The following is a 19410-nucleotide window of genomic DNA, read 5'->3' as shown; positions in this document are numbered from 1 at the left end:
GATCTTGATGTAGATGTTAAAACAAGGAGGAGTGATTGTGTGAAAGTCAGAAATATTATGTTACGGGGAACTTTCATTTTTAATCTTATTTTAATCTCATTTGTTTTTACAAAGCTTTTGAGGTGCTGCATATGATAGTAGACACTTGAAATAGTATTAAATTAGGCTTTTATTATCTAGAATATGTTAATGGATAAAGGTTTTAACGAAAATGATTAAGTATCTGATGAAAGAACAGGAACTCTGGCTTCTGACTAGGGAACAGTCTCCCCTAGTCAGTGAGAAGGCTCTGGGCCCTGCAGTGCTGGGCGGTTAATGGTGTAGGGGCTCCCCCTGTGAGGACCTGGTGGAGAATGGGGCTGCCCACTGGGCCCTGGATTCCAGCCAGAGGGGCTGGCTGGGCTCGAAAGCGACTGTCACCCAGGCGGCCGGGGATCCAAGTGTGAAGCCAGCAAGGCGACACTTCAAAAGCAGCTCCTTCCACTGTCACCCTGGGAATTACTGAGTGAAACACACATGTAGGACATCTGGTTTCTGTGTTCTTCTTTCTTCAGAGCAGTGAAAATGGTGCTTTTGTCTGAGAAAGGAAGAGAGGAAAAGCCAGATGTGAGCTCAGTGTTTGAGAAACTGTTTGCGTTTCTGCATCTGCTCTATTTGCTCCAGTAACATTTACTGCTTTGTGATTTTTCTTTTCAAAGAAATATATGAGTTAGGCAGTTTCAGTTCAATACGCTCCTCTAGCCGAGGACCTTTCCATGAACTACAACCCATTTTATTCATCTGCTTCCTGGATTTCTCCACTTAGATGTCAGCTCCCTCAGACTCGGCCTGTCCCCTGCCCAAATCATAACATTTCTTCCCTCAATCTGATCCTCTTAGAACATTTCTTCTCTCTTTCCAGGAGATGAAAAAGCCCAACTACCTGACACAGAATTTTCCCCATTATATAAGGACTCCCTGCTCTCAGACGGTGTGCACTGTAGAAGTGGTTTGAACATAATGATAAAAATACGCACACTCTGTGTATGAAACTCTCCAGCCAAGTCAGAGGGAAATCTGCACAAAACCCCACTTTTTAAAAACACACGTTGTTAACGTGTAAAAGTCTTTCATCTCATATTTCAATACAATTTATTTAAAAACCAGGTCACCCTCTTCCTCATTCCTCTCTGCCCTTTGTAATATTTGCCCCTGGAACACACTCTGGGGGCTCGGCTGTGCCACTCTCTCCACCAGCCATCCTTGGGATGACTCGTGACTAAAGAACACATCCTTGTCAGGCCATTCTTGATCAGAGTAACACAAACGGCTCCTCTGACTGCAGAGCCTTTCCAGATAGATGGAGACTAAAGAGACAACCGAATGCAATATGTGAGCCTAGACTGGGCAGATAAAGGACCTTTATGGGACAACTGTCAAACTTTGGATAGGTCTGAGGAGTAGACTACAGTATTGTGTCAGTGTTAGTTTCCTGATTTTGACCTTTATATATGATTATATATGTTTGTTTTTTTAAAAAATTTTATTTATTTTTGGCTGCGTTGGGTCTTCGTTGCTGTACACAGGCTTTCTCTAGTTGCGGCGAGCGGGGGCTACTCTCCCCTGTGGTGCGCGGGCTTCTCACTGCCGTGGCTTCTCTTGTTGCAGAGCACGGGCTCTAGGCACACGGGCTCAGTAGTTGTGGCATGTGGGCTCAGTAGTTGTGGTACACGGGCTTAGTTGCTCTGCAGCACGTGGGATCTTCCTGGACCAGGGCTCGAACCCGTGTCCCCTGCATTGGCAGGCGGATTCTTAACCAATGCGCCACCAGGGAAGTTCTATATGTCTGTTTTTAGGAAATAACACTGAAGTCTTTAGAGATAAAGAGGCATTGTGTCTGCAGTTTCCCTTCAGATATTTCCAGAGAAAAATATATGTGTGAGTTATGTGTGCAGGTGTGGGTGTGTACGAACACATGTGGAGGGAGTGGGGAGAATGATAAAGCAAGGTAGGAAATTATGAACATTTGGGCAATCTGGAAAGGCAGAGATGAACTCTTTGTACCATGTTCCCCACCTTTTCCCAAGTCTTAAATTATTTCAAAATAAGAGGTTTAAAAAAAATTGATCCAGGGCTTCCCTAGTGGCGCAGTGGTTGAGAATCTGCCTGCCAATGCAGGGGACACGGGTTCGAGCCCTGGTCTGGGAAGATCCCACATGCCACGGAGCAACTGGGCCCATGAGTCACAACTACTGAGCCTGCGTGTCTGGAGCCTGTGCTCCGCAACAAGAGAGGCCACGACAGTGAGAGGCCCGCGCACTGCGATGAAGAGTGGCCCCCGCTCGCCTCAACTAGAGAAAGCCCTTGCACAGAAATGAAGACCCAAGACAGCCAAAATTATAAATAAATAAGTTTAAAAAAAAATTGAACCAGACAGGCGGGAGAGCTAACCAGGAGCAGCCAAAGACGGACAGGAGACCTCTAGACTTGGAATCCTTCTGGCCGCCTTAAGTCTAGTCTGTTCCAAACCGAAGTCCCAATTGTTGAGTCTTTAAGGAGCCTCTGTTCTCCTCTTCTTTCAAGCAGGATTCCACCCAAATCCCCTCGCTGGTCTGAACAGACAGTATGTTTTTCTCACCTGGCTGAATTCCCCTGGTTACCCGAAATCCCAGGTCTATGCCTTTTCCCCAAATTCCACCTCTCCCCCAAGAAGCCTATGTAGAAGCCTGTATTCCTCTCTAATATCTCACTGGGATCCACTTTTTCTATCTACTGGAAGAGCCAAACACTGGGTTTATCCATGGCAACATGTATCAGTCAGGATAGAGTGGGTTATGCTGCAGTAACAGACTTCCCCCAAAGTGTAGCTTACTTAATTAAAGCTGATTTCTCACTCATGCTCCATATGCAGTATGGTGTGTTAGCTCATTATCGTCACTCAGGAAGCCTGGCTGATGGAGGCTCCATCTTATCCCATGGTAATCACCACAGGAGACAAAAGGCAATGTGGTGAATTACTCACTGGTTCTTTAAAGTTTCTTCCTAAAACAGACAGCTGTTGCTTCCACTTACGTTTCCTTCATCACAGAGTACAGTACTTCATTGCCTTTGTGAGGAGGAGAGGTAGAAATATCTGTAACATCGCTGATGATTCTCACAGGGCTACCTCTCAGCAGGTAAGCTGAATTTAACAGTTACGTGTAGAAAAGCAACACAAGAGGCCTGCCTTGTGTTGCTGACAAGCAACAAGCAAAGATGCTGACTGTACCAGGGGCAGAGTGGTTAAGACCAATTGGCCAAGAGTCACTGGAGCCTTTCCTCCACTGGGGAGGCTTTTCCGTCTCCCAGCTCCTCTGTGTTCCCACCGTGCCCGGCACAGGCTTCCATCATCCTGCTCTAGTGTTCTTTCAGTTATTTTCCCATGGTTATCCGTTAGAGAGAGACAGTTTTATGTGCACCACAGATGTTTCTTGGGCCCCTGCATCCATAGAGGCCACTGTTATTTGCCAGGCACTGCATGAGGTTCTGGGATGTAAGGATACGTAAGACATTGGCTCTGCCCTTGTGGCATTTCCTGACTTGTCACGAAGACGGGAAAACAGATAATTTAGAGCTACGCCCAGGTCAGCGCCCTCACCACGCCTGGTGTGGCCAAATGGGGTATCCTGGGAAGCTCTGTCATCCTCATCCTCCAGTGGAGACCCTCTGACCATATTTGGGAGGTGGGAGAGTGGCGAGAGGAGGGGAGGAAGCGGGAGACAGCCCTCCTGCTACATTGAGACACTGTCCACGTTCTCCATTTATTCTCTCTGGCTAACAATAGGGCACACGGCACAAAATGTGCCACTGGGCAGGATTAGAAGTCCTGGTGTAAGGGCTGTCACTGTGTCCTGTTTTGGCAAACAAGAAATATTTATTAGGCGTCTATTGCAATAATAAGGCGAGATCTGCTTACATTTGGGTGATACTTTATAAATCAGGTTCCCATTGAAAATCACTGGCTCCTCTTAGAAATGACCATGCTGAGGCAGGCAACCTATTGGGTTCCTTAAAAGTCCCGACTGAACTACTTAGAATTCAGGGTCCTGATTCCCCGCCCAGGCACTGGCCACTAACCCATACTGCCTAGACCTTGTTTGAGACTCTGCAAAGATCCTCTACCTGCCTGAGGATCCCACAGTCTAGGGGAAGAGTTTGTACTCCCTCTTGATGGATGTAGGGCAAAGTCGTGTTGATTGACTCACAGCCCTTGGTTTTTCCCTGAGTCAAGTGAATCTATAAGATCTCCCTTTCCTCCAACCTCCTGTTGGGTTTCATGATGAGAAATGCGAGATGAGAGTGACTTTTCAAGGGGTGCAGGAGATCAGAGCTGCCAAAGGTTGCTTTGCTGACTCACAGCTGCCAGTGCATGATATAATTGCTGTGAGATACAGCAAGATGGGAGAGGGAAGACGAGGCCGGGCTCCTGTCTCCCTCAGCAGGATTCTCTTGTTTGCTGCAACTTGCAGCCAGGGATCGGATGCTGAGTCTCTGGGGCCAACACAGGGATGTGTTGCGGATACAGGCCAGTCTTATCATTTCTATTTGCTACGGTTTGGAAAGATTTCTGGCCTCTGGCTTGCCTTCTGTTGATGAGATAATATATGTAGAGCCCTGAGCACTTATTAAGTGGGTAATAAATGGTAACTGCTGTAACAGTAATAATTACAGCAATAATGATCTTAACAGTTACTGGAATAAAGCAGTAGTATTAGAGCAATAATAATTTAGTGATGGAATAGTAAACATAATATTAGAGCAGTCAGTGGCATGGTGTGAGGGTTCCGCTGGGTGTGGTCCACCCAGTGGGAAAGAGTTTTATTAGTGATGCTGATAATAAAAAGCAGACTGTATGAGAACTCTCTGTACTTTCCTCTCTGTTTTGCTCTTAACTTAAAACTGCTCTAAAAAGTAAAGTCTATTAAAACATCTTTTAAAAAATAAAGGGAAGAGAAGGAAAGCCGACTGATGATTGTTGGTGGTGTTATTTTTCAATGATCTGAAGATGACGCACTCCTTTATTTCCTGCACTGGGGTGGACCCGCTTACCCCACCCTTGGTATGCCACTAACAATGATGTTACTTTTAAATTGTTCCATTGGCTACACACGTATTCAACATGAGTTGCATGTTAACGAGGAAGTAATGTTTGTTAGTACGATGATAATCAATGATGATCAATCGTTCCTGTGTTTCTCTGTTCACAACTGGGTGTTGAATGCTGGTGAAACTGGCCCCCGGGGTACTGCTGGGACCGAAGGCCACAGGTCTTGGGCCTTCTCTGGCGCTGTCCACTGAGTTAAGCAGCCACATCATCTCTGCCCAATGAGGCTGCCACGGAGTGGCTTGGCTGTGAGCAGCTCTTCTGGAGAGCACCCACCACACCCTAGCCTCTAGGGACATCTTCCCTAATCCGCAGACCAGGGCAGGTCTTGTCCCCAAGTCATCAATATGTTGGCTTCCTTTCCTTTGCCTAATGAAAGGTTCTCTTTTCCTTTGAGCAGGAAAATGCCCAGCTGATCAGAGAAGTGGACGTAGACAAGGTCTCCGCTCTCTCCAGGGACCAGGTGGAGGCCATCAAGCAGCTCTGGCAGGACCTGGGAATCCAGGAATGTTATGACAGGAGGAGGGAGTACCAGCTGTCAGACTCTGCCAGATAGTGAGTACAGAGCCCCAGGCTGTGGCCACCCAGGGTGCTTTCAGGCAGGCATGGCCACACTTCAAGGGCGGAGAAGTGAGCTACTTGCTAAAATGAGGCACCCGGGGGCCACACTGCCTCCCTTCTGCTCGTCTGTAACCCACTCTTACTTTCAGTTGCCTCTCTTCCCACCTCCTGAAATCTTCAGTCCCCCTGTGGAGCCCCAGATAGCTCTCCCTGCCCATATCTACCCTTCCTCGTCAAGTTCTAAGCCTCTGTCCTTTTCAGTGAGAGGGTAAGTCAAATGTGGGCTTCCCTTGGTGGGACTGATCTCATTTGGGGTGCTGAAACTATCTGATTTAAACCAGGACTACGTCTGCTTCTGGCTTCTACTTCCCCCTCTCCATATCCCTCTGCCTTCTGGGTTCCTGATCAGTAGACAGCAGGTCCAATTGCCCTAAAATCTAAAATCAGAGTTTAGAAGCGCAGTGCAATACACCCGTCAGTGGCTGATCTGGTGCTGCCCTCTAGTGGGCGAGATAGGCTCTGCGGGCCCAGCCATGGAGAAAGCTCAGTCCGGGAGCCCTTTGTTTGCCTACACATTGTATTTGGGATCCATAAGGCTCTAGTTTTAAATCAGTAATCCATTGCGTGCACACTCCCCGACGGAGATCACAGGGTTTGATTTTATTAAGAATTTCCCAAGGCGGTGCTTCCATCAGCCAGATCACTGGGCAAATAGTTGTCATGGTCCTTCTTGAAGGGGTGAGGATTCCTGCTTCTTCTGCTACTCAGCTCCTTCCCTCTTGCCCTGCGTCATTTCCGCCCTCTGAAGGCCCTGGAATCCTTTCCCCAGATCCATCCCCTTCTCTTCAGGTGCTGTCATTGCCCTTCGAGCTGGTGTGGGTGGGTAATTCACCCATCATCTGGACAAGCCAGTGGGCAGGAAAGGAAACCAGAATCTTACCTCCTCAGTTTCACTAGCCTCCCTTTGGCATTTGTCCCAGGCTGAGTGTTGAGTGACATTAATCCAGGTTAGCACAACCAATCTAAGTACAGGAACATTTAGGTCCAGCACAGCAGCAAAGGAGGAAAAGGAAGTAAAATAAGCCCTGATACGTTGTTGGATCAGCATAGAAGACAGCTCGCAGGAAGGAAGGCCGTGTCCCCAGGAGGAGGGCAGACTGCCTCTGACAGCTGGGGAGCCAGGGACGGTGCCAAGCCAGCCAAGGCATCCCTGGCCCTTCCCTGGGACAGCCTGTGTCATTTGCTTCTGTGAAGGCCCTGGGGAGTGGCTGGGGCTCTTGATGTAGATCAACTCGGAAAAGAGCCCCTGGGCCTGCTGTAGAACTCAGTGGAGCCCTGAAAACTGGGGCAAGTCCACTGAGAAGAACGTGGGGAGTGGCTAGGGTGGTGGACAGAGCTGCAACGACAGAGAAAGCGGCACTCACAGACCCGGGCAGTGCCCTGCCTTTGGAACTGGCAAGATCCCAGGCACTTGGACACTTCCTGGGTCCAGGTCAGTGGTTGTCATCCACTCTGCTGGTACTGTCTGCTTATTTGGACAGGTATTCATTTCACAAAAATGTGATGTGTCTCTGCTGTGTGCCAGGCACTGAGGTAAGGGCTACAGGTACAACTGGTGCTCTCTGCCCTGAAGGAACATACAGTCCAGTGGAACGAGACAGGTGTAAATCAAAATATCACAAACGGAAGTCCATGACGATAAGCCCTGGGGCCATGCATGGGGGTGTGGGTCACAGAAGGCTGACCCAGTGGTTTGCTTCCTGCGCTGCGGGCTGCACAGGAATAGGGTTTGCCTGTTACCTCTTGGCTCCCCTTGAGGCCACGTGTTCAGCGCCAGCAGACCTAGGTGAGCTCTGCCTGTAAGGGGGTAGGTGAGGGGTGGAGGGGGTTGGGGGGAGAAGGCGGGGCCACCTCTCTTTGCAGGGGGCTCCAAGTCACCAACGCCGTCACTGGCCAGGGCCTCGGCTATTTATGCAAAAGTGCCTCTTTAAAAGGCCTTAAGATTAAAAAAATAGTAGTGTCCTCTTGTTTTACCACAGAAAAAGTGACATGTCTTAAGCTTAGGGCTTTAATATTTGGCCAAAAATAATCCAAGACAAGCTCTGGGTTATTTTAGGTGTTCAGTTTCCCAGTGTGACAAGGAACTTTTTCTCATTTTGAGAGGACTTCCCATTGGACTAACTCATTGAGCCAAGTGTCCAAGAACAGCATCTGCATTCTGTAATGTTCTTGGATGAGGGCGTGTGGGAGGGAGAAGGACCTTTGGGGAGAGGAGGACACGTGAGACGTCAGAGGGCCTGTTCCAATCTCCTCCTCCTGTGGCCCCGCTGGCTCCCTCACTGGCCAGAGTGATGGAGCTGAGAACCAGAAGGCTCACGAAGGCTTCTGATCCATATTCTCTCCACACAGTTGTAGGAGGGCTGGAGTGTTGGCTCTCACGAAAGTCACTGATGAATCCGTGAATCTGAGTAGGGTCACTGTGAGTTGGGGTGACTTCCCTGGAGGGGCATTTCTCCCTTCTCAGCATCTTGTTCTCTAACATCAGTTACCTGACGGACATTGACCGGATCGCCATGCCATCGTTCGTGCCAACGCAGCAAGATGTGCTTCGTGTCCGAGTGCCCACAACCGGCATCATTGAGTACCCATTTGATTTGGAAAACATCATCTTTCGGTAAGTCTGTCACCCTGACATAGTCCGTTAAGAATCTGTCCAGGCTTGGAAGTCCCCAAATGGAGTCTTAAATGTGTTATTGCTAAAAGGGCTTCCATCTCTTAGGGCAATATTGGCCCTCTCCATCACAGGGTATTTAGAATTGTGGTTGGTCTTAAGTCCTACAGTGGAGAGAAAACCACCTTTCTATTCCCCTTAGAGAAGAAGAGACTCCCTACTGATGTCTGGAATGATTCTTATGTGTAAAATACACACACACACACACACACACACACACACACACACACACACACACACACACACACACACACACACACACACACACACACACACACACACACACACACACACACACACACACACGTATATTTCTGTAACCCACAGAGTGAAGATACTGTTGAATATTTCTCTTCCCTCCTATTCTCTTCTCCAAGATTTATCACTGCAGATTTCAAGGGACTTTTATATCTGTTAGTTCCCTTGTTCCTCCTAATAATTGTTACACACGCTTGTCTAGTTGAGACAGCGTAAGTACAGTCCTGCCGTGTCCAGGTCCTGTCTGTACCCCACCTGCATCTCAGTGCTTCTGGAGCACTGTCATGTTGGGGGAGCCCTCTGATCGAGCCCCTTGATATTCTGCATCTCTGCAAGCACATGCCCTATGCCTGTGTGCCCATAAATTTATCCAAACCTTTTCAGAATCAACTGCTGCTTGCAACTTCCAAAACCTGACTCTGGTCCACAGATGTATTCTCTTTAGCCCACTGACGTTTAAAAACATTTTTGAGCCAATATTTATAAAGACTGGGCTATTTTGCTTAAAACATTTGCTATCTCTTGGTAAGTTGCGGGATAGTTTCTCTTGAAAAGTTGGAGGATCTGGTCCAATAGCGAGGCTGCGTCTTTGTCCAGCTGCAGTTGCTGCAGTGGTGTAGCAGCCATCCCTTTAGACAGGGCCCAGCACTCTTGAAGTACATGCTTTTCTACTCTAGAGATGCCCCTTGGACTCATTTCCATAAGCTGGTGGCATCCAGCTAATGCAGAAAGGATTTGTAGATTAACTGGAGGAGCCAGTGAAACCAGAAGGGGGAGGGTTGGAAGGAAGCCCCGTGGTCCTGAAGCCTGCCTGCCTACCTGCATTTCTACTCTCTTGTGTCTGGTGTCCTGGCACTCTCTGGTGGTTAGGGCAGTGCCCAAGTGGATGCTTGAGCTTTCTGCCTGGACCATTGCAGCAGCTTCCTAACCAGTGTCTCCAAGCAGGCTCCACCTGAGTGACCTCGGCACACATCTTCAGTAACTTCACTTACATTCTGTGCCTCCTTTGCTAGGAAACATCCAGTGGTTCCTCATTGTCTAAAGTAGCAGTGCTCAAACATTTTAATCTTAGGATCCCTTTTTATTCTTAAAAATTACTGAGGACCCTAAAGAGTGTGATTTCCATGTCCTTTTCCCCAAAGAGTCATATGTTTCTGTTGAACAGGATGGTGGATGTTGGTGGCCAACGATCTGAAAGACGGAAATGGATTCACTGCTTTGAGAGTGTCACCTCCATTATTTTTTTGGTTGCTCTGAGTGAATACGACCAGGTCCTCGCTGAGTGTGACAATGAGGTATGCTGGGTGAGGAATTCAGTTAGCTGCGGAAGACAGAAACCTATTTCTGCAGATTGCAAGAAGCCAGCCACCTCTGGCATTAGACCCTATCCCTTAGGTTAAATCGCCTCGCTCTGCAAAGTGAAGTCTGTGGGCTAACAGCACAGGCGTCACCTGGGTGCTTGTTAGAAATGCACACCTTCTGAATCAACCCAGACCGAATAAATCAGGATCTTTAAGATCCCAGGTAATTTGAGAATCACTAACCTAGAATCCTGGTTCTTAAACTCAGGTGTACGCTAAAATCCCCAAGGGACCTTAAAGAAAAACCTGGCGGCTGGGGCCAACCCCAGAGATTAATTCAATTGGTGCTGTGTGTGGCCTGAGCTTGGGGATCTAATCTAATGCACTACAAAGGGTAGAGCCACTCAAAACCATGGGTCTCAGCCTTGGCTGCATATTTAAAAAAAAAAAAAAAAAAGAATCTTTAGGACCCTACAGTAGAGATTCCTATTTCCTGGTTTTGAGTTGGGGGTATCTTCACTATGCCCCCCTGGGGATGTTAATATACAGCCAAAGTTGAACAACACCATTTCTAATAAACTTCATCTGAGAACAGGCTTCCCAGCCTCCATGGCCCATGGCACTCCCACATTAGGTCCCTAGCTGAGTTGGCATGGGGAGTGTTGCCATATGCTTGGAGCTGTCCTGGGCCCGCCTGGGATAGCATCTGCCCTTTGCTTTCCCTGGAAGGGACTTGCTCAGGGCAGCTGGGACTGATCCACCCCAGTCAGGCATTCAGTGTCCTCTGCAGAGTGGCCATGACGCTGGCTGGGGGAGCTCCGTTAGCTGGATCTGCCTGGAAAGTGAGGGGAACCGTTGCAGTCACTTCTTTGTGAGGTTGGGGGTATTTTCTGTGTGATAACCATTGTCTTTTCCCTGACCCTTTGCACAAGACCTCTTGACCTTTTACAGTAGAAATATCTCTTGCTTGTAGGGCATGAAAGTAAATCAATAAAGAATTATTTCCAGGATTAGGCCATAATTATGAACAGATTCTATCTGGTATTTATTGAGAGCAGACATTTCTCTGAGGAGCACAGTTACATTAGCTTATTAGTGGAGGATTAGCCCATTTACTAGTGTCACTGTGCAAAGAATAGAAATCTTGGCGGCTGCCCAGCTCTTCCAGTGGAGAGATTTTTTTTAAAAGTGAAGGTATTGAGTTACCAATATGAAAAATTAGCTCCAAATTTGTCTCAGGAATTACCTAGGACATTTCTCGGGAAACTCAAAGGATTAGTCAGGTGTGCCAGGGGTAAGTACCTTACCCTGATGTGCCTAGAAATTAAATATTTTCTCCTCTCTGAAAAATCCTAGGTCGCCACTCCAGACTTTTCCATCCTAGTTGTAGACGTGTGTGGCATCCACGCACTATGCCGTAGAGGAATTGTTTTTTCATACGTTGTATTTTCTTGGAGATCATTATTGGTAAGATTATAATAAATTTTAAAGAAGCTTTAAAAACAAGTGAGATGTTACCTTTCTGGTAGTAAATTCCAGAATTGATCTCCAGAAACGTACTGAGTAGGATAATGGGCCCAGGAGTTGGGAGTTGTAGGAATAGAAATTTAGGGCGTGTCCCTCTGGAGCCGGTGCACTGGGCTTTCGTGTTTCTCACTCTAAAGGAGGGAAGGAAAGTGTTTCTTTCCTCTTAGAAATACTTGAGAGCGGAATGCTAGCCAGAACAATTATTTGTCACCAGATAAGATTTGTATGTGCCCTGTCTGCTCTCCATAAATTAGGATCACTTAATATTTTCTTGCCAGTGTCTAATGGCCAGAAATGATTACTGTCCTTCTACGTAGCTTCCACTAGGTTGTACTATTATACAGTCTTGGAAAAGTACTTAAATGTTGTGAACGATAGTATGCTCACCTATAAAAAGGGGACCCGTTCCCCTTGGGGAGCTCGCTTGTGTTACACACGTGTCAAGCATGGTGCAGGGCAGGTGCTCAGGAGCGTTAGTTCCCTTCTCTGCCAGCGTCCAGCATTCCTAAGGGCGGTGGCCCTGCCGGAAGAGCCTTCCTTCCTCTCATTGTCACCGGCCTCCTGACACCCAGCCTGGAAGCCCACACCCAATTAAAGTGTGTCTCAGGTCGGTCTGCACCTCTGAACTGCCCCAACTTGGTAATCCCAGTAGTTATACACAGAAAACTTCCCGTCAGCTATGGGTTTGAACCTGCTTTTTCCAAGTTGCACAGAAGCCTTTCTTATATCCTTCTGTGTTTTGGGGTCAGAGAAGAGTTTGGGTGCTACAGGAGAGGAGATCCGGAAGGGGGTGATTAATGAGAGGGTGGGGACCAGGGAAATAGCGGCTGGAGACCCCACTTGCTCGGCAGCCTCAGCAAGGACAGCGACCTGGAGACGGCAGCTGGGTAAGAGGAGGACAGATGGGTGGAGACAGTGATTTGGTATGTTGTTCCCGAAGTGTTGCTTTTCTTTCTAATTTATCCTAAGTCTCTTGTTTTTCACTTAGAACCGCATGGAGGAAAGCAAAGCCTTATTTAAAACCATCATCACCTACCCCTGGTTTCTGAACTCATCGGTGATTTTGTTTTTAAACAAGAAGGATCTTTTGGAAGAGAAAATCATGTACTCTCATCTAATTAGCTATTTCCCAGAATACACCGGTAAGTAAGTGTCCATCTTGCTGCCCTGGCCTCCCTGGCATCAGTTCAGAGTTCTCAGCATGGCTCGCAGGGGCCTCCCTGATCTGCCTCTAATGGACTTTCTCCCCATTCCCCACCTCTGAATGGAAGCTCCAGTTGAATCACTGTGTGTTTTCACCTCAGCACCTCCGCACACGCCTCTCCCAATGCCTGGAATACACTGCCAGCTCCTTTGCTAACTCCACTTTGTTCTCTGAGACCCGGCTCAGGCACTTCCCCCTTTGGGAAGTCCACCCCCCCTCATGCTCCCTTGGGGGCCTGGGCTTGCCTTGCTCTCTCTCGGCCTTCAGCTCTCACCCCAGTCAGATCCTGAGGGCAGAGACTGGGCCTGACACACCTTTGCACTTCCAGGGCCAGTCAGAGCACCTGGCACTTCTGATGTGTAAGGTGAAGTGTGGCAGCCCTTTACCAGACGCAGGATAGACGCTGAAGGTGTCTACATGACCTATCCAAGGCAGGAGACTTTATGCCCTATTGCGAATTATTTCTGGTGTAGAAACGTTACCAAGTTTGACATTGATATTTAGAGGAGTAGTGTTTAAGCACTCTCCTTTTTCCCTTTATTCACCACGTTGCCATGTAGTATACGGCTCTCAAGCTTTAGAGTCAGACTTGGGTGACTAGTTATGTTAGTCCCCATATTCTTTCTCTTTGCTCTCCTAGTTCACTTAAGAATTACCTCTTCAAAAGTGGTCCAAATCAGAAAATTAAATTAGGTCATTTTTCAACAAATCTCCTTAAAGTCTGATTTTTAGATACCAGGGGACACTTTAAAATACTCTTTTGCAGGTTAATAATAAGGTATAATAAAAATAGTGTCCCAGGTAAATGAGTCTCTAGAGATAAGATGGCTCAAAGGAGGATTCCAAATAAGAACAAGAGTGCATTGAAAATGACTTGGGGAGGACGTGGTGGTGAGTTGGGATCTTTCTTTTTTATTCCTCTAACTGCCCTCATGACTAGGACCAAAGCAAGATGTCAAAGCTGCCAGAGACTTTATCCTGAAGCTCTATCAAGATCAGAATCCCGACAAAGAGAAAGTCATCTATTCCCACTTCACATGCGCTACAGACACAGAGAATATCCGCTTCGTGTTTGCTGCTGTGAAAGACACAATTCTACAACTAAACCTGAGGGAATTCAACCTAGTGTGAAAGCTGCTGCCCACTCCTTACCCAGGCCAGCAAACCGGATTTGCAAGCTCCTCGTGTTTTTATTTGTAAGTCCTTCTGACCTCACCTGGCCCAGCCCAGAGGTGGCACCAAGTCCATCCTGCAGGCCACAGGGACGGGGATGGGTGATGGAGCTTGTAAGATATTTGAGTTTAGCGAAACTTTTTCAAAGTCTTTATTCCCAAATTGTTTTTACATTTCTTTTCTTGACTTTAGGCTGTAAGATTTTTGTGTAATTTTTGAATTTGATATTTTATAGAATTTTTAAGAACCACTGTGATTTACGATTTTGTTTTTTTTAATTGAAGTGTGTGTAAGAATAGCCGTTAAAAAAAAAAATCACATAACAGAGGACTCAATTTATAGGTCATGCTTTGAGATCTCTAGGATTATCCTTTTTTTAACTAAATCTTGTAATTGAGTGTTTTTCTCTCTTCATGCTGAAGTATACCTTTAACATGCAAGCAGAGATTTTTTTTTAAAAAACAGATGGTTCTTCTTTGTGTTAACTTTCTAAGTCAAATTAATGACAGTATCAGTACCTCTAATTTAGTTTTGCCACAATTTGATCACTATGGAACCAAAGCTGACATAAGAAGATAAATGGGCTCTAGATAGTATATATGTTGTATTGGTGGAAAGTGTGTGTGTGTGTGTGTAAAAATTCCAGTGTAAATGAGCAGGTCTTATAAACTTATGAAATAAGTTTAAAAACCCAACCTGTTTAACAGATGCAATGTAAGCCCTGCCAAAGGTCTGATGCCCACCACAGATTTGCTGTTTGACCCATGTGTGCTGTGCCTTTCTGAGGCAGCTAAGAATATACCATTTTTCCATTAGCATTGGACTATGTTGTGTTTCCTTGAGCTTATGGTTGATTGATTGATTGTTATGCTCCTAAAAAGAAGAATGCTGTGACTTTAATAGTTAATAACTCAGAAACTTTCTAAATGTCCTTAGAGGGGAGGAAAACTAATTTTACCTCCACCCTTCTAGGTTCCTGGCTGAGACCCCACCCCTGTAATACAAGATTAACAGGAGAAAAGTAACAGAAGTCTAACACCATTTATACCTCCTGTATACATGGGAGCTACCCTGGGAAACTGAGTTTAACTCCCCTGAAATGGCCCAAGCCATCACCTTAATTACCTTCTTCAGCTAAAGACACAAGAAAGATGGAGGAGGAGGGAAGGTCAGTTATGGGAGGTTAACAGGAACAGGTAAAGCACAGTAAAGGGTAAGGCTGTTTTGCAGAATTAAGTTGGGCACCTTCCCCATTGATAAAGAGTTTCTTGTCATTTAGAGTCACCCTTCTCTTCTAGGTACAGAGAGGGAGACACGCTTAAAATGGAGAGTTCCCTTATAAATGTAAATTTCCCTAACAATAGGTTTTCCGAGCTTTTCCTGTGTCTGTCGTTTCTTAAAAATAATCACCAAAAAGCACATGAACAGATGCTAAATCAAAACTACAATGAGGTATCACTTCACACCAGTCAGAATGGCCATCATCAAAAAATCTACAAACAATAAATGCTGGAGAGGGTGTAGAGAAAAGGGAACCCTCTTGCACTGTTGGTGGGAATGTAAATTGGTACAGCCACTATGGAGAGTCCTTAGAAAACTAAAAATAGTTACCATATGACCCAGCAATACCACTCCTGGGCATATATCCGGAGAAAACCATAATTCAGAAAGACACATGCACCCCAACGTTCATGGCAGCACTATTTACAATAGCCAAGACAGGGAAGCAACCTAAGTGCCCATCGACAGAGGAATGGACAAAGAAGATGTACATATATACAATGGAATATTACTCAGCCATTAAAAAGAATGAAATAATGCCATTTGCAGGAACATGGATGGATCTAGAGATTATCATACTAAATGAAGTCAGAAAAAGACAAATATATAATATCGCTTATATGTGGAATCTAAAAAAATGGTACAAATGAACTTATTTACAAAACAGAAATAGACTCACAGATGTAGAAAACAAACATGGTTACCAAGTGAGGGGGAGGGATTAAATTGGGAGATTGGTATTGATACATATACAGTACTATATATAAAATAGATAACTAATAGGAACCTACTCTATAGCACAGGGAACTCCACTCAATACTCTGTAATGCCCTATTTGGGAAAAGAATCTAACAACTAAACTAACAATAGTCAGCTCAAAGTAATCCTTATACTGAAGAAGCAAATTTTGGGGTGGCATATTCTGTTCCTCTTCAGTCCTGCCTTTGAAAGCTCAATGAGGGACTTCCCTGGTGGTCCAGTGGGTAAGACTCCATGCTCCCAATGCAGGGGGTCCAGGTTCAATTCCTGGTCAGGGAGCTGGATCCCACACGCATGCCACAACTAAGAAGCCCACATGCTGCAACTAAAGATCCTGCATGCCACAACAAAGATCCCCCATGCTGCAATGTCCCAATGCAGGGGGCCAAGGTTCAATCCTTGGTCGGGGAACTAGATCCCACATGCATGCCGCAACTAAGAAGTCCACATGCCACAACGAAGAGCCGGCACAGCCAAAGTAAATAAATAAATAAATAAATAAATAAATTTTTTTAAAAAGTTCAATTAAGTTTCACAGTCTAGAAGCTAGGTTGATAGAGTGCTCTATTATTTCATTGAACCAACCTCTTAATCTCGAGGACAGGTCAGCTCAGTTAAACAGTTGTGTCTCATTTCAGGAGCTGGTGTTGCAGGTGGGATCCCGAAGTTAGCCTTATACGGTGCGAGCAATTGGGTATTAATAAGAGGCATGTCTATGGAAACAAGAGAAAAACAAAAGTTAGTGGTTGGGTCAAATTATAAACTCAGCCCGAGTCCCGAAGGCTGCCAGTCAGATTTCTAGATGTTGGGGTTGAAGCGTCTTCTGCAATTTGAATTTGTCTGATGTCATCGGATGTTCAGATAAACTTCCTGAGTGGTCCACACAGCAACAGGCACAAAGATGATCTAAACGTGAGCCGCTGGGGTCACTTCTCTGAACTTTATGTCAGTCCATTCACATTCAGTTTGCAGGGCTTTGGGAAATAACTTTTGCAAAAGCACAACAATAACGTTCATAAATGACAAAAGACTTAAAAACAGCCATGGTTAAAGATATAATGAGCCTTTGTTATAATGCAATTGACAAGGAAATATGTTTATGTCTGTGACATACATTTTAAGATAATACTAGAATTACCAGTGATAATATTATATCAGGACATATCAGATTTCTAGGAACTTCATACAATTTGTTCTTAGTGATTCCAAGTCAAAAGAGTGGAAGAAAATTGGAAACATTAGTTTGAAGAGATATAGCCAGATTATCTGAGGAAAGTAGGATCTAGTCCAGTTTACAGGAAAATAATGAAACTTCAGACAGTTAACAGGACTAGAACCTGATATCCACAAGGGTATATTATTTACGGAAGCATCATTTTTCTCTCTACAATCAGCCACATTTTTACCAAAGGAGAAGATTTCCATTCCAACTGAGATGGAAATAACATTACTATGTTCTGGAGCTTTAGGGTTTAGTACAATTTACCTTTGTAAAGTCTGTATAAAGCATTCAGCAAAGGCCTTCGAATGCTCTCCTTGAGTGTACAATTCAACCTTGGACCAGTTCACTCTTGCTTCTGTCATCCTCTGAACACTAACCTCCACTGATCCATTTCCTGATCATTTGCAGGAGAGCCTGGGAGAAATTCTGGTCATCTGTTTCCTTGGTTGGGAGTTGGGTGGGGGTGGGGGGTCCACTAGGGGGCTGTCTGGCTTCTCTGATAACTGCAGTATAATTATGGGTGGGAAGAATACCCCCGAGCAACCAGTCAAGGTCCTTGTGAGTGAGGTTGTGAATGGCCACTGATCTTTCTAACTCTAAATCTGGTAGGATCTTCTGAAAGTGCAGGCAAAAGGGGCTTTGTAATTTTACCTTGTTAAAAGAGTCCCTAAGCCTAGACACCATACTCCTTTGTGTCCTCTTTTCAATTTGATCTTTCCATAGGTACTAATACGACAATTCCTTAAAATGAGAATTTTTTCCCAATTTTATAAGTTTCCAATTGGAAAATTTTTTTCCTATTTTATCAAAGTTTTTCCAGTTCAAAAGATCCATCATCTTGCCATTGATGAGTAGGATCTTCAATGGTATATTAATCTCAATAGCAACTCAAACCAGTACGGCTCTTTATGCCTTAACCGTGGATGCAAGAGGTGTCCCCTAGGACAGTGCAAAAGCCTGACCCTCATAATGTCAAGAAAGTTCACTCCCAGAGTTAGCCTAAGAAAGCAAAGACCTTCTTTGTCACAGGTGGTAGGAATGGTGTACTGAAAACAATCTCTCACGTTTTCTGTGAGAACATGAAACACCTCCAGTCACAAACCTGCTAATCTGTAATACCAGGCAAGACACTACTGGAATGGGGCTTTTCCACCACTAACAAGACAACAGAGGTTGAGACGCCAAAGGCCCCTTATGGACTAGGACCCCTTAAGACAAACTCCCCGGAGACCTGGCACAGTGGGACAAAGAGAATGTGTTTCGAGTTGCCATCCTATAGTGGCTGCCGGATACAGGCTGATACTAGCACCTTCCAGCTGGTGATGAGAGAGTTTTCTTACTAGTCAAAAAGCCAAGCTCTCAAGACAAAGAGCAAGATGAAAGGAAAACCTTATCTGACCTGTGGTTCTCCTCCTTATGACAAATGACACAAAAGACAGAGACAACATAAGACCATCTATGGAAGGGAAAGGATGACCATCTATGGAAGGGAAAGGATCAACAGAAAACAAGAGTGCTTATAACAAAATCTTTACCAGTCTTTATGCTCAAGGAACTAATTCACACAAATATTTTCTTCTGTGAATCTAAATTTGGAAAGAATAAGGTGAAATTTCCCCTTCCTCTCTCTACTGGGCCCTATAGACAGAGATCCGAGAGAGGTGACTTTGGTTAAGAATTCTTACCCTTTGCTGGCTTCTGCCAGTTTTCCAGGTTCCTATCTTCAGGCTCCAGAAGAAGTACAGTGTTTCAGCAGATCCCATCACGGGTCACCAAACTGTCAGTGAGGAAAAAAAATTTTCCCTCTACCATTCTAGGTTGTTGGCTGAGACCCCGCCCCTGTAATAAAAGACAGATTAACAGGAGAAAAACAAATAGAAAACAAATAACATGTATACATCCTGTATACATGGGGGAGACCCTGGAAAACTAACTCCCTCAAATAGCCCAAGCCATCATCTTAAATTCCTTTTTCAGCTAAAGATACAAGAAAAATGTTGGGAGGTGGAGAAGGCCAGTTATGGGAAGTTACTAGGAAAAACACAGTAAACAGAGTAAGGTTGTTATGCAGATTTAAGTTGGGTATTTTCTCCACTGATAAGAGTTTCTTGTGATTTAGAGTCATCCTTCTCTTCCTGGCACAGATTAGAAGACACACTTACAAATAAAAATTTCTCTTATAAATGTAAATGTCTCCTACAAATGAGTAACTTCTACTAGGTTTTTAGAGCTTTTCTTCTGTCTGTTTCTTAAAAATAATCCGCTCAAAAT

The 19410-nt window shown here is 45.3% G+C and overlaps 1 protein-coding gene and 1 long non-coding RNA gene across 2 annotated transcripts in view; one reads left to right on the top strand and one right to left on the bottom strand.

Annotated features, from left to right (window-relative positions):
- Nucleotides 1-15250, top strand: part of GNA14 (G protein subunit alpha 14) — a 195844-nt gene extending 180594 nt beyond the window's left edge. Inside the window, exons 3-7 of the mRNA XM_019934641.3 lie at nucleotides 5523-5677; nucleotides 8229-8357; nucleotides 9838-9967; nucleotides 12489-12642; nucleotides 13645-15250. Of these exons, the coding sequence (XP_019790200.1) occupies nucleotides 5523-5677; nucleotides 8229-8357; nucleotides 9838-9967; nucleotides 12489-12642; nucleotides 13645-13835 (759 nt within the window). The 3' untranslated portion in view covers nucleotides 13836-15250. The remainder of the gene's footprint in view (nucleotides 1-5522; nucleotides 5678-8228; nucleotides 8358-9837; nucleotides 9968-12488; nucleotides 12643-13644) is intronic.
- Nucleotides 152-18816, bottom strand: LOC109549887 (uncharacterized). The gene is made up of 2 exons (XR_002176279.3): nucleotides 16503-18816; nucleotides 152-577 (listed from the first exon to the last, which is right to left on the bottom strand). It is a non-coding gene; the product is annotated as an uncharacterized lncRNA (long non-coding RNA).
- Between the last annotated feature and the right edge of the window lie 594 nt (nucleotides 18817-19410).

This window comes from Tursiops truncatus, chromosome 6 (genome assembly GCF_011762595.2).
Source record: "Tursiops truncatus isolate mTurTru1 chromosome 6, mTurTru1.mat.Y, whole genome shotgun sequence".
Lineage (NCBI taxonomy): Eukaryota > Metazoa > Chordata > Mammalia > Artiodactyla > Delphinidae > Tursiops > Tursiops truncatus.
The sequence above is the reverse complement of the archived record's forward strand: the minus strand, read 5'-3'. Positions and strand labels throughout refer to the sequence as shown.